This window comes from Thermobia domestica, chromosome 3, assembly GCF_964235325.1.
Source record: "Thermobia domestica chromosome 3, izTheDome1.hap1.1, whole genome shotgun sequence".
NCBI lineage: Eukaryota > Metazoa > Arthropoda > Insecta > Zygentoma > Lepismatidae > Thermobia > Thermobia domestica.
In genome coordinates, this window is record NC_137456.1 from 148,139,914 (window position 1) to 148,155,417 (window position 15,504).

A 15,504-nucleotide genomic window follows, 5' to 3' on the forward strand; every position below is an offset into this window, starting at 1 on the left:
TGCTATCTCAAGTGGAAAGAGTTATTGTGGAAAAGTTATCTAGTGAGAAAAGCTTTTGGAGTGACCTGTTTTTTGACAGCTTAGGTGTGTGAATTGAATATGGATCCTGAAATTGGGTGTTGTAAGGACAACATACTAGATATTGTGCCAAAACTACTTGTGCATTACAAGAAATATCGATTTTTTTCCGCACAAAGGAAATCAGAAAAGAGATATGTTATCCTCCAAGACAGAGGAGTCATCCCGAAAAATCGTAAAACTGGCTGACTACGAAGCTAATTACTGTTGGTGAGTACATTTCATTTTATGCTACAGTAATTTGAATAGTACATTACTAATATCGTATTCAATAATTTTTTATATTTATGTTAAATGGTATTGTAGTCATCGACAAAAAAATCTATAATTAATTTCGTTTTTATTCGGAAAGAAGCCAGAAGAAAAAAGGCCGAAGTCTCAAAGAACACGGGTAATGAATTTATCACACTATACTTTACGAATTACTTTTCCAGGATAAATTAATAAACTTTTTGTTTACGACTCTACAATTAATATTGAGTTTCTAAACGGTAGCAGAGAAAATGTAACATTGATTTGTTTCGTGCGATTTCTGCAATCCAACTGTTAAAAACGTAAACGTAGTGACAAAACTAATTCTCGCTTGTAGTTTTGTCCGTCACAACTGCTCGCACTGCCATTTTTCTACTACCTAGAGTGACCTCACTTTCTCTTCTACTCGCTATAATTTAACTGAACTACCACAACCAGTTAGTGTGTTTGACAGGTAGTATGTTTGACATATCTAACAACTGACATTCACCTTATCTCAATTCACATCTAACTTATGGTGTGATGGCCAATGGAACACAGACCTTCAGAAAAAGCGACAGAACTTTTTTGGTTTCCTTTAACCTGCAACAATTTCAGATTACTACATACAGTATATCTTTGTTTTAACTTTTAAATCTGAAAGACATAAATTGATAATTCCAAATGATTTATACTATTTTTTAGAATTACCCTTGTGCAAGGGTCCCTAGTTCCATTCCCGATTGGAGATCCTTGAAATTTGAACGCATTATGGTGGTTCGAATTCCACCTTAAGTTATAGATCTGCGTCTGACATTGCCTCGGTGCTGAAAGGACACTGAAGTGGAACTACCAACGAATTTGAACAACATCGGTCTTTGTGCAAATTTGGAAAACAATACAATTGTAGATAAGTAAATAGAGGAAACTTGAAAACTTTATTCTTTCTTATTTAGCATAGAGAAGCATGTTTACCTCCCAATTCTCTCCAAATTCTATTGTTGAGTTTGCTGTTTGTCCATTCTTTAACTATAAATCATCGTCATATTTGTTATTAAGATTTTCACACATGCCACATAAGTGTTTTATGTAGGAACCTGGAACAGTTACTTGAACGTTGCAATCACCGTGCCATTTTACCTATAAAAGAGCAATTAATCACACTAGATCACAATTAATCATAGTGGAAAGTGCATGCGCACAGAAAAAAGTATATATCATTATTATTGTTATAATATGATTGCTATCATCATTAGAAATCATTTGTAAAAATACAAGCTTTTTATGCAGTAGAGCTATCCGTTTATTCTTTAGTTGCATTGTAAGAATCGCTGTATGTAATAACCCCATTAATTATTCAAGTAATAATAGCTTTTAATAATGGATATTGATTGTAGTATTCTTTTTCCCCATATCTTACGTTCTACCATACTTTCTATTAACTCATGATGTATGACGATCTTCTACTATACAAGTGAACAACATGAATCAATGAGATCCGTACTTTAAAGCTAGAAACTATACTAATTGTAAAATTACTTTTATTTGAGAATTATAATTATAATTACATATTATAATTATCTACTATTTCTGGCCTGACGCAAAAATATTGTCCCTACAGTTCGTTTTAGGTAGTCATTGGAACCAATTGTTTCCCATTGAGCTCGCATACTGCATGGGAACGTTCCAGTTCACACGAACTTCAATGCTAAATCGAACTGTAGGATGCGTGCTGAATATTCTTGAAGTCACAGTCTTTCACGTTGTTGAAGTCAAGATCCAGTTAGAAATGCTAGTGCTATAGTTTTATATAATTTGAAGGCAAATAATTTTATTTCACATTTACACGGAAGTACCATTTTATCAGTTTTAGTAAGAAACTGACGTATTTATATAGTCATTAGAGCATATAATCCCAGTCTTTTAATACGTCCTATGTATTACTAGTATTAGTTTTTGAATTAAGGGCATTTTGTCGTTATTGCCTTAATTCTATATGTTTCAATGCAGTCATGCCTTTCAAACGTCGAGAAAAATGATATTGTGAATTGTTGATTTCATGTGTTGTGACCGATTTAATTATAAAATATACTGTATCACTACATTGAAATTTGTTGTGGTCGTCGACTTTTTACTCGTCAGTTACGTACTCTGATATGTAACGTTAAGTAAACGACAGTACTATTGGCAGTTTAAAACACTGTATATTTAATTTTTGTAATATTTCTAGATATATTTTCGGACTCTAAAAATAAGAAAATACAAATGCACAGGGTCTTGTACTAATACAGTAGTTCCTAACCGGTGTGTCGCACTCTCATACAGGATGTGTCACAAAATGTTACAATTTGAAATCATTAAATAGATATTTAATGATTAGTTAAAATCAATTTTAAAGCAATTTTGAGACATACTGTCCCAGTCAACGCTTGCTTCATGTGCAGAGAGTGTGATACAATGATTGATATCAGGATGAATAGTACTGCGTTTATATTTTTTATATTATACTCTCTTTATAGGTCAGGACAGAGGATCTGTTTTGTATATACAGAGTGTATTGGTATACAAACATCCCCTCATATCTATTTCGTTTATAAAAACAAAACTTGGTCCACTCCTTTCTTATCCCCTATAGTATGGTTTGAGATACATCTGGATTGTGTGCTTTTACCCAGTGTCACTTCAGAAGGGGCCAAAGTTGATGGGAGGAATTTCTGGAGGGAATTTTCCGACATTCTCCCAATTTTCTTTGTTCTAGTACGATATGGCCACCAATACATACCGCTTTGGAAAGTTTGTTTCATGCTGAAGTGAATGAACTATAAGCTATGATATGCCAATAAACAGTGTTCATACTATAGCTATTTCACTGAGAGTCTACGATTTTCTTTATACTAACAGGGTTAATGATCCCAGAAACTTATTCCGCTGCCCATGGCATCTATCTTTTTGTGGATGAACATATTTTTGTTATGTTTATCGAATGTACTAGATTTGATTCGGATGTCCAGAAGACACATTCACGTCAGTTTCTTATGAGGATTATTTCTGCCACTGGAGGCTTTGACTGTTACAGTATACGTCAATACATTAACATGATAATGATCATGATTATTAAACTCTAAATTTCACAACAGAGCATATGAGACTACGACGTGCCAGTATGTCGGCGCGGGAGACCCAGGTTCGATTCCCAATGCGAGATCACGTAATTCGGATCCCACGTTAAGCTATAGGTCACTAGGTCCACATCTCATAGAGCTTCGCGACTGAACGGGACGCAAAACTTCAAATCAACTAAATAAATCCTAACGGGGAACGGACATACTGACTCACCCACCTGCAGAGTTCTCTTTCTACAGTAACTTCTGTACCTAGGTATATGCAATATGCTTCTTTCTGCAGAGAAATATGTTCATTGGTACCATGTCTCTTGCTCTCTCTCTCTCTCTCTCTCTCTCTCTCTGTGTGTGTTTTTTTTATTTCTCTCTCTTTCTGAGTTCGCAAATCCAATAAAGAATTATGCTAAACGCTACATAAAAGGTTCCCAATGTTTCTCTTTTTTTATTTTCTTACTTTTTCTTTGTAATTTTTCAGATAACCTAAAGATTTCAACGTTAGATTAATTTTATTCGTACCTGTATATTTAAGCTTGAGTTTAAGACAACATGGGCTCCTTGTTTAGTAACAGAGACATCAAATTCATTGTAAGGAAAATCAACAGCACTTCCATTTACGAATGTTTTTCCGCCCTTACCCACTTCAGCTTCCAATTTGCCAAGATACACCCACTCTGTATGCGTGTACGATACACTAGAGTTTGTCTCTTGTTCCTCATTCTGAAAAATAAAGCGAAATTGTATAGTGTATGCATACTCTTTCTTGTAATGTACTTCTGTAAGGTTGAAAAATACCGTACACATCAGTAAACGTTTCTTTTCTAGAGACCATCAGAAATTTGTATCCGCAAATTATATAATGTAATAGACTAGGGCCGTACTTTCTAACCCTTCCTTACAGGAACACCAAGGATCGTATCCAGGGGGACGCGTTCCCGTACATTTTAATGGCCTCCATTATTTTTTCACGGTAGGCTTGCAAATGAACTATAATATGATCATGTAGCGTCATGCGCAAAAAAATTGTGCGTATACTGTAACCCACGATTTTTTGCAGTTATTCCATTTTCCTTACGTTTATGGGTAAAATTACTAAGTGGAGATAATAGAAAGACATACATCTAAGAAGATATTTCCAAAAAAGATAATAAAATAATAAAAATATAACCAATAAATAAAATTACGCTCGGTTTGGTGTATACTGGCAATAATGCTTTCAAGCGAATTTTGCAGTAGCAGAACACGACTCCAGAGGGAATTTCACGATTGGTGCTATCGTAGTATTCAGAAGTTGAATCAAGGAAATAGAAAGTGGAGTAAAATATTGCATTTATTGATTTAAACCTAGGATGTAAATTGTCTGCCAAATATAAATTAGCTTCTGTAATCAAGATGTTGTAAGGAAATATAGAAACGAAGAGGAAAAATGTTTTCTCAAGTTTGGAAGAGACATGCTTTATAGCCATGAGCATTTATTTGTTAAAAAAAAGACAGGCAACAAATCGTAGTCTTTGTGGTCAAGTGGGAGAGTGGCGGACTATTAATTCTTATACAGTTTTAACACCAAATCGAATCCCATACCGTCCCATCCATTTCACTTTGTTTTTAGAAAACATTATAGAAAGTGTATAATTTTTATGTTAATAAGAACCGAAACAATATAATAAGAAAATAACTTTTTGTTTTCTGTAATGACGTATTTATTCAGAATTAGTGTACTATTAGTAATAGCGATTAATTTTATTTTAGGATATGCCATGTCTATTCCTCTCCTCTCCGTTTTTGCACAGCAGAAGAAATTTCAACTAACTTCGAGTGTGGCTGCGAGTCAGGAACAGAAAAAATAAACATGCGCGACTTGCAGCCTGATAGTCACAGCGAATGAAGTAGAATTGCTCGTTTTCATAATAAAAGGCTGACGTTAAATTATTGTTCTAGTGTTTGTGTGTGTGTGTTTCTTTTTAAAGTAATGACTTTCTGTCTCTCCTTTTTTTTCATATCCATAAGTGCAAGAAATGCAATCATAAGTCTGTGTACGGAATAAAGAATGATTTCTTCAAACAAAACTAAATTATACAGCTCTATTTATGAGGAACACGAATGCTTCCAAAATATGCCATGCATATTAACTATAAGCATACTGTTCTTCCGAATTATACAGTAGCGTGAAAAACTGATAATAAAATAATGTAACAGGCCTAAGTTTTTTTCTAGCGTGACAAGACATTAAACATAACAAATAAAATTTTTGGGATTACAAATTATCTCTACGTGTCGGTGTAGGTCTATTCGTTTTCACATTCGAGCGACGAAAAAAGAAAGTATGGGGATTGTTATAAAAATCGAATACAAGATTTCAATGAATTCAAGTTACATGGCCCCTGCATTACTAGAAAATGATTTTTCGATATCTGCCCATCTATCCGTCTGTCGGTTCGTCACGCTTTTACATGCACTCAATTAGAGGCTATACTGTTCAACGTATTTGGATAGAATTCTAGACATAATCGTCTCGAATTTTATATCCTTCGAATAAGGGTAAGGGTAGTACACCTAAAAGTAAGGGTAGTTTACTCAAGGATGAAAATTTTAAAAATAATTCAATATTCTAAAAAAACGCTGTGATCATTTTATTTATTTTTTATAAATATATATATTATTAACAACTCTCCATCGTAGTATCAATCATTTTTCTGAAAAAAATACACATGGTGTAATTTTCTGTATGGTATGTTTTCTTTTTGCACAATTTCCGCAAGCACATTTCATAAATTAACATATCATTAATAACCTAACAATATGACAACTCGTTCGTCATGTAAACATTCAGAAGGGTAGCTTCTCCGCGATGATTTTCAGATTAACGTCTCAGAAAATTTTGTTCATATTTCGCAAAGAAATGTTTCATTAATAAACTAGCATACAGCATAAAAAAAAATTATCCCGATAACATACAGAAGGAGACGCTTTTTCAAGTGTTGACTTTTTTACAATCTTCTCAGTAATAACTTAAAAAATTTTGTTGCGATTTCAGTAAAAATATTTTCTGTAGTAATGTTACAATATGGTATAACTCGCTTGTTCCGAAAAGAAAAATCGAAAATAGATAGTTTATTTTGAGAGTGAAATTTTTCCCGACGATTTGCTTAAAATTACTCGATACATTTGGTCTAGATTATTAATAATTTACAATACGGCATAAATTGTTTATCCTGAAAATTACAGATAAAATAGTTTACCTTTGGAGGTAAGTTTTTCCAGATGACGTTCCGAAAAACAACTCAGGAGGTGTATGTTTTACATATTTCATAAATGAATGTTACATAAATAACCTCGCTATAAGGTATAATTCCTTCATCCTGAAAATCTTGAAATGCCATACTACTTTTGAAAGTATGTTTTACCCGGCGATTTTCTCAAAAACGACTCAGGCGATTTTGTTCGTTTTTCATAAAAAATGCTATATGAAAACACTAACAATATAGCATAGCTCGTTTGTCCTGAAAAGATCTGCGAGGGATAGTTTAATCTTGGGAATGACTTATTTCATGATTTTCTTAGAAATTACTAAGACGCTTTTGCTTATAGTTCACATACAATTATATCCTTAATAATTCTAATATATGGCTTAAGTACTTATAACGGTAATATGAGGAATGATCACTTTACTTTTGGGCCTAAAAACCACCTTATTTTATTCGCAATTTCCCAAATAAATGTTTCAATAATAGCTGCAGCCTAACATGAGTCAGTGTACAACAGTACGTTGTATATCTTTTTCCTTGTAAATGATTATTTTCTTGTAATTTTGGGCCGTAAGGTATTTTAAATATAGACTAGGCTCATTTTACTATTAGAAAAAGAGAAAGAAAAAGAAATAAGTTAGTTACAATGTCAATATAAAGAGATATTCAAATGTTTTAAATAATATGATATTGGACGTCGTTGTCAGGACAACCGAAAATAAATAGAGCTAATCAGTTTTAACGAGGTAGACATATTAAAGAAAAAGTGTGTAAACGTAAAATCTACACTTCTCAGTTATGATTATTAAACAAAGTGGGAAAACAGATAAATAAAATGTTTTAATGGCTCAATATTAAGGATAAAGAACCAGTGATAGTTGTAAATTTGGTGCCGAAACACCAAGAGTGGTTGTATCGTTTGGAAGTACAGTAAAAGCGATCAACATTGAGCCTGATATTAATCGTACTATTTTGAGAAGTGGCAAGATTATATATAGAAACATCATGAGTGCTACAGATAGTGGAACGATTGACAATCTAACTATTCCTATTGTAATGAATTCTTCAGACAACATGTTTGATATCTTAAGAGAAATATCACGACAAATTAAGGACCAAGCTCAGGACCAATCTCGACGTAGTGAGAACAGTTTGATAAAATGAATCAACAATTTGAAAAGCTGGACCAAAAGGTGAATCAACAATTTGAAAAACTGGACCAAAAGGTGAATCAACAAGCTCAACATTTTGACGAAAAATTAGAGTAATTGCAGGAACGTAATGATGACATACAACAGCAATTACAATAGATGAATCAGCAAATTGTAGTCAAATTTGAACGCTGTGATGAAGAAATAAAAAAGATAGTACAGAGATGCACCGAGGTTTAAGACTGTAGATATTTTAGAGACTATGGCAAATGAATACGCCAACCATATTAAGCAGTTGCAGGATGAAGTGAATTTCATCAAAGAGAAGTGTATACATGAAAGTGCAGTGCGCACAGGGATACTGTACACCCTATTTCCATCGGTTTGGAATCTACACGTCATCGTCATCCCAGAGCAACTCTTGAATGTAATGAATCTTCAAGCTGTACTGAAGATAGTACCGAAGGAGAAAGGAGAACGAGGCAATCATCCAGGTAGAAACGTGACCACAGGTATTTGAGGGTTAATACAAGTAAACCTTTGCGATTCAGTGAAATAAAATCACTTACTAAATTTAGTGATGTACCAGAGGATATACCAGCGAGGGGGTTCCTAGTAAAATTTGAGGATGAATGCGAATTGATGGGTGTAGACGAGTCTCAATTTTTAAAGTTACTACCACATATATTATTGCCGCCTTGTCTAACATGGTATAAGGCGGCAATACCTTCCTACATATTCTGACTTTAAGAACGCTCTGCTATCTAATTACGAGAACGATTTTATGATAGCAAATAGGGATGCCATACTGAGAACAAAACCATTCAATCCTAAGGTTCATAAAAGTGTGACTGAATTTGTAGTTTCTACATATAACGAATTAAGATCATTAAATCCTAGTCATCCAGAATCCCGGATCATTGCCTCTATTCAAATCTTACTATCTTTTAGATTACAGCAATTATTAATGTTCGCACACTGTCAATTTTAACCATTTGATCATGCTTGTTCAAAATTATGAAAGCTAATCTGTAATGCAAAATGGTAATAGTGGGTTGGATAGAAGTCAAGGTAATTCTGGTCGTAACCATGTACAATATGCTCCGGTTCGCAACTTAAATGTACAAACTGAGAATACGTCTAACTCGTATCGTTTTAATAGTATAATAAATGATCATAATGTAAATGGTAATTGGTCGTAACCTAAACGCAGAAATGGGAATAGGAATTTTAGAAATAGTAATCGAAATTTTAATAGGAACAATAATCCTCGCCTGTTTACACAAAGTCGATTTGCAGATGGCAGAAATTTCTTTGATAGGAATCCGAATGCTGTAACAGTAGATAATCGCCAAGGAAGGACTCAAGATTGTGGGATACAATGTAATTTAACTTAACAGAGGGAACTTAGTCTTCAAAACAGCAAAACGAGGTATTTTATGGATATGTAACTTGGTTTAATGCATTTTACTTTATGTTATTTAATCTTTGAGTTTATATCTATAATAGTAATTATTCAATTTATGTCAACAAATGCCTTAATGTTATGTTTATTATTTGATATTGGCATTTTGTACTATTCAGGTGTTTTCCTCTGATTGCAAAACGCAATATTAATGGCATTATTCATGTTTCATGTTATAAAGTATATTTGAAAGCATCTTTGTAATGCGAAAAATGCGAGGATATATATTGAAGTTAATAATTTATGTTTTCTATAAGAAATTTGTATTTAAACAATTCTTACTTTTGTGTCCTTGTTATATTCGAATTATATGCTAATAATAAAAACGTTAAAGAATAAAAGATTATATTTTCAATGTAAACATATGAAAGTAATGACCATTATGTAAAATTGGTGTCATGTATTTCATGGAAAGAAATACGAGTAATGAAAATCAAAATTTATACGTTTTTCAAAGAAGTTCGAAATTAAATGTTATTATGGATTCAGTTTTAATTTGCCTAGAATATATGTATATCAACATCTTTAGTTATTGGCCCAAAGTCAATGATTTAAATTTGTTAAAAAATAACCTTTTTATGGCCCATAACTGACTTAAAATTAAGTGACCATAATTTTTTGTGTGTCTTGTAATCAACGATTATAATGAAATATAATTAATAATAGTGTTTTTAATGTAAAAAAAGAAAATGCATGGTATTATGATATGGTATATTTTGTATGTACGAGGGGCACATAAAAAGTACCTAACGTTAACTGTTCAGAGTTCTTTTTCTTTTTATTGACTAAATAAATAAAAAGAAAAGTCCGTTGAGCGCCATAATATACAACAGTACGTTGTATATTTTTTTTGCATGTAAATGATTATTTTCTTGTAATTTTGGGCCGCAAGGTATTTTAAATATGTACTAGGCTGATTTTACTATTAGAGAAAGAGAAAGATAAAGAAATAAGTTAGTTACAATGGCAATATAAAAAGATATTCAAATGTTTTAAATAATATGATTTTGGACGTCGTTGTCAGGACAACCGAAAATAAATAGAGCTAATCAGTTTTAACGAGGTAGACATATTGAAGAGAAAGTGTGTAAACGTAAAATGTACACTTCTCAGTTATGATTATTAAACAAAGTGGGAAAACAGATAAATAACATGTTTTAATGGCTCAATATTAAGGATAAAGAACCAGTGATAGTTGTAAATTTGGTGCCGAAACACCAAGAGTGGTTGTATCGTTTGGAAGTACAGTAAAAGCGATCAACATTGAGCCTGATATTAATCGTACTATTTTGAGAAATGGCAAGATTATATATAGAAACATCATGAGTGCTACAGATAGTGGAACGATTGACAATCTAACTATTCCTATTGTAATGAATTCTTCAGACAACATGTTTGAAGTCTTAAGAGAAATATCACGACAAATTAAGAACCAAGCTCAGGACCAATCTCGACGTAGTGAGAACAGTTTGAAAAAATGAATCAACAATTTGAAAAGCTGGACCAAAAGGTGAATCAACAATTTGAAAAACTGGACCAAAAGGTGAATCAACAAGCTCAACATTTTGACGAAAAATTAGAGTAATTGCAGCAACGTAATGATGACATACAACAGCAATTACAACAGATGAATCAGCAAATTGTAATCAAATTTGAACGCTGTGATGAAGAAATAAAAAAGATAGTACAGAGATGCACCGAGGTTTAAGACTGTAGATATTTTAGAGACTATGGTAAATGAATACGCCAACCATATTAAGCAGTTGCAGGATGAAGTGAATTTCATCAAAGAGAACTGTATACATGAAAGTGCAGTGCGCACAGGGATACTGTACACCCTATTTCCATCGGTTTGGAATCTACACGTCATCGTCATCCCAGAGCAACTCTTGAATGTAATGAATCTTCAAGCTGTACTGAAGATAGTACCGAAGGAGAAAGGAGAACGAGGCAATCATCCAGGTAGAAACTGACCACAGGTATTTGAGGGTTAATACAAGTAAACCTTTGCGATTCAGTGAAATAAAATCACTTACTAAATTTAGTGATGTACCAGAGGATATACCAGCGAGGGGGTTCCTAGTAAAATTTGAGGATGAATGCGAATTGATGGGTGTAGACGAGTCTCAATTTTTAAAGTTACTACCACATATATTATTGCCGCCTTGTTCAACATGGTATAAGGCGGCAATACCTTCCTACATATTCTGACTTTAAGAACGCTCTGCTATCTAATTACGAGAACGATTTTATGATAGCAAATAGGGATGCCATACTGAGAACAAAACCATTCAATCCTAAGGTTCATAAAAGTGTGACTGAATTTGTAGTTTCTACATATAACGAATTAAGATCATTAAATCCTAGTCATCCAGAATCCCGGATCATTGCTTCTATTCAAATCTTACTATCTTTTAGATTACAGCAATTATTAATGTTCGCACACTGTCAATTTTAACCATTTGATCATGCTTGTCCAAAATTATGAAAGCTAATCTGTAATGCAAAATGGTAATAGTGGGTTGGATAGAAGTCAAGGTAATTCTGGTCGTAACCATGTACAATATGCTCCGGTTCGCAACTTAAATGTACAAACTGAGAATACGTCTAACTCGTATCGTTTTAATAGTATAATAAATGATCATAATGTAAATGGTAATTGGTCGTAACCTAAACGCAGAAATGGGAATAGGAATTTTAGAAATAGTAATCGAAATTTTAATAGGAACAATAATCCTCGCCTGTTTACACAAAGTCGATTTGCAGATGGCAGAAATTTCTTTGATAGGAATCCGAATGCTGTAACAGTAGATAATCGCCAAGGAAGGACTCAAGATTGTGGGATACAATGTAATTTAACTTAACAGAGGGAACTTAGTCTTCAAAACAGCAAAACGAGGTATTTTATGGATATGTAACTTGGTTTAATGCATTTTACTTTATGTTATTTAATCTTTGAGTTTATATCTATAATAGTAATTATTCAATTTATGTCAACAAATGCCTTAATGTTATGTTTATTATTTGATATTGGCATTTCGTACTATTCAGGTGTTTTCCTCTGATTGCAAAACGCAATATTAATGGCATTATTCATGTTTCATGTTATAAAGTATATTTGAAAGCATCTTTGTAATGCGAAAAATGCGAGGATATATATTGAAGTTAATAATTTATGTTTTCTATAAGAAATTTGTATTTAAACAATTCTTACTTTTGTGTCCTTGTTATATTCGAATTATATGCTAATAATAAAAACGTTAAAGAATAAAAGATTATATTTTCAATGTAAACATATGAAAGTAATGACCATTATGTAAAATTGGTGTCATGTATTTCATGGAAAGAAATACGAGTAATGAAAATCAAAATTTATACGTTTTTCAAAGAAGTTCGAAATTAAATGTTATTATGGATTCAGTTTTAATTTGCCTAGAATATATGTATATCAACATCTTTAGTTATTGGCCCAAAGTCAAAGTTATGGGCCCTTTTTATGGCCCATAACTGACTTAAAATTAAGTGACCATAATTTTTTGTGTGTCTTGTAATCAACGATTATAATGAAATATAATTAATAATAGTGTTTTTAATGTAAAAAAGGAAAATGCATGGTATTATGATATGGTATATTTTGTATGTACGAGGGGCACATAAGAAGTACCTAACGTTAACTGTTCAAAGTTCTTTTTATTTTTATTGACTAAATAAATAAAAAGAAAAGTCCGTTGAGCGCCATAATATACAACAGTACGTTGTATATTTTTTTATATGTAAATAATTATTTTCTTGTAATTTTGGGCCGCAAGGTATTTTAAATATGTACTAGGCTGATTTTACTATTAGAAAAAGAGAAAGATAAAGAAATAAGTTAGTTACAATGTCAATATAAAAAGATATTCAAATGTTTTAAATAATATGATTTTGGACGTCGTTGTCAGGACAACCGAAAATAAATAGAGCTAATCAGTTTTAACGAGGTAGACATATTGAAGAAAAAGTGTGTAAACGTAAAATGTACACTTCTCAGTTATGATTATTAAACAAAGTGGGAAAACAGATAAATAAAGATGTTTTAATGGCTCAATATTAAAGATAAAGAACCAGTGATCGTTGTAAGTGTAAGAAATTGGAGCGAGAAAGTACATTGCGTTTGCTCCGTAATTACCCTTTCTTAAATATATTTTAAAATGTTTCCTAATCACAATTTTTTAAACAAAATAGAAACTTCCTTTAAATGCCTTTGTTGTGGTCAAATGATTCAAGTGCATTGGTACTGGATTTGATTTCCAGTGAGAGCTAGTGTGTTTTCGTTCAAGAGATGTAGCACGTCGGTGCAAAGAAAAAAAGTGTTTAAATAAACCTAACCAAGCTAATGAATAATACAAAGAAATAATACAATGCTACGAAATTATCAAAGAAACGTTGTTAACATTCGGTAGGTGCGACTGAAATGTTCAAACGATTATTGTCAATTCCAAAGCTAAGAAAGTTAAAAGTACAATTCCAGGTTAATCAGTGGCCTCTAGATAAAGCTATTCTACTAAAAAGTGATTGAGATAACAAAAAATGTTGTAATCGCTGGGAAACATGTTAGGAGAATACAGAGGGTGAGAGAGAGTTTAATACTGCAAATCATGGATAGTCTGCACCTTCGTTTGAGGGCTGGTATTTAAGTCCGTAGGCCTACATAGGTTAACATTGAAATGAACATTAGAACACAATACCTGTTTAATATTGATAGGGGTTTGCTGACAGGTTTGCAGTGTATTTGACGGGGTTTGATATTGTGACGATCCTTGCGAACTACTTAGCCTTCCCGACTGTAGGATTACACTGTAAGTTAAATTCGTGCTTAATTATTATAAAACTATATATGTTTAAATTTAAAACTGTTGACCCTTATCACCCGTGCATCACGAACTTCAATCTGTCAGTAATTGTTTGCTACCACCCGGCGGGAGCTCATGTGGTTCGGATTCCATGTTAATCAGTAGCTCCACGTCTCATATAGCCTCGCTGCTGAAAGGGACAATACACTCAAAATCACATCACAAATCTTTGTTTTCGCCTTTGTTTTAGCCCATAAGTATCTTTGTTCATGAGCTCCGTGGCTAAGCGGTTAGCGTACGCGCCTTTGGCGTGGGAGACTCGGCGATAGCTCACGTGGTTCGGAGTTCACGTTAATCAGAAGGTCCACGTCTCATATAGCTTCGTTGCTGAACGAGATGTTAAACTCAAACTCAATGTCTTTGTTCATAAATTTCTTTCTGTGTGGTTTCGCATATACGTGGCATAGACATTAATTTCTACGCAATATGTATCTAATTACATACACACCCATAGAATGAACACAACAAACTTGGAATATCTATATTGTTTGTATATGTAAAATCATCACGCGGCGCTGCATGAGAGAGTAGTGTGTATGGAATTCCGTAAACATGGCAATCAACGTGTTAAGAAATGTGTAATAATAAGAAATCATAATAATAATAATAATAATAATAATAATAATAATAATAATAATAATAATAATAATAATAATAATAATAATAATAATAATAATAATAAACAGAAAACTATACGATGACTTTACATAATTTATAAACATAAATTAACATTTATTAAGCATATAATTGCAATGGAATTGAGTTGTTTGTTTCTCTCACTGAACGCAACAGCCCTTATTGTGCCAAGCCGTAGAACAGAACTTGTGGCGGTGTGTGGTCAGAACATCGAATCCCTTTGTTGTTAGTCCTAACTTTCTAGACGGATGCAGTTATTCCCGGTAGAATATAGAAGAAAATAGACTTTTCTATTACTATTAAATAGAAACTATATTCTATTACTATATCATTCCCTCAATGTGATGCTTGTGGTTGCTTAACTTTACAGACAGCTGATCCATGGAAGAATCGTTGATAATAATAATAATAATAATAAATAACAGAAACTCGACAAATATTCTTGCAAATAATAGGAAAATAATTGCGTCACACTGTTCACTTTGCTGGACACACCAGTGTACCGCGTTATACCGCATACTGGATTATAGGGTATGGCTTTTTAATTTTTCCCTACTATTTCAACTGCTTCAGTTGAAACGGATCTATAATAATAACAGAGTGCCTTTAATCATTTTACCCTATGACTTAGAAATAATGTTCGCTAGAATTTCATTTTTTTTAAATAATATACTATAAAATAATAGT

General features: G+C 32.7%; 1 protein-coding gene across 1 annotated transcript in view; it reads right to left on the minus strand.

Annotated features, from left to right (window-relative positions):
- Window positions 1-15,504, minus strand: part of LOC145681534 (uncharacterized) — an 81,656-nt gene that overhangs the window by 16,651 nt on the left and 49,501 nt on the right. The window contains exons 6-7 of the mRNA XM_081753180.1: window positions 3,948-4,148; window positions 1,285-1,449 (exon numbers count right to left, since the gene is read on the minus strand). Of these exons, the coding sequence (XP_081609306.1) occupies window positions 1,339-1,449; window positions 3,948-4,148 (312 nt within the window). The 3' untranslated portion in view covers window positions 1,285-1,338. The remainder of the gene's footprint in view (window positions 1-1,284; window positions 1,450-3,947; window positions 4,149-15,504) is intronic.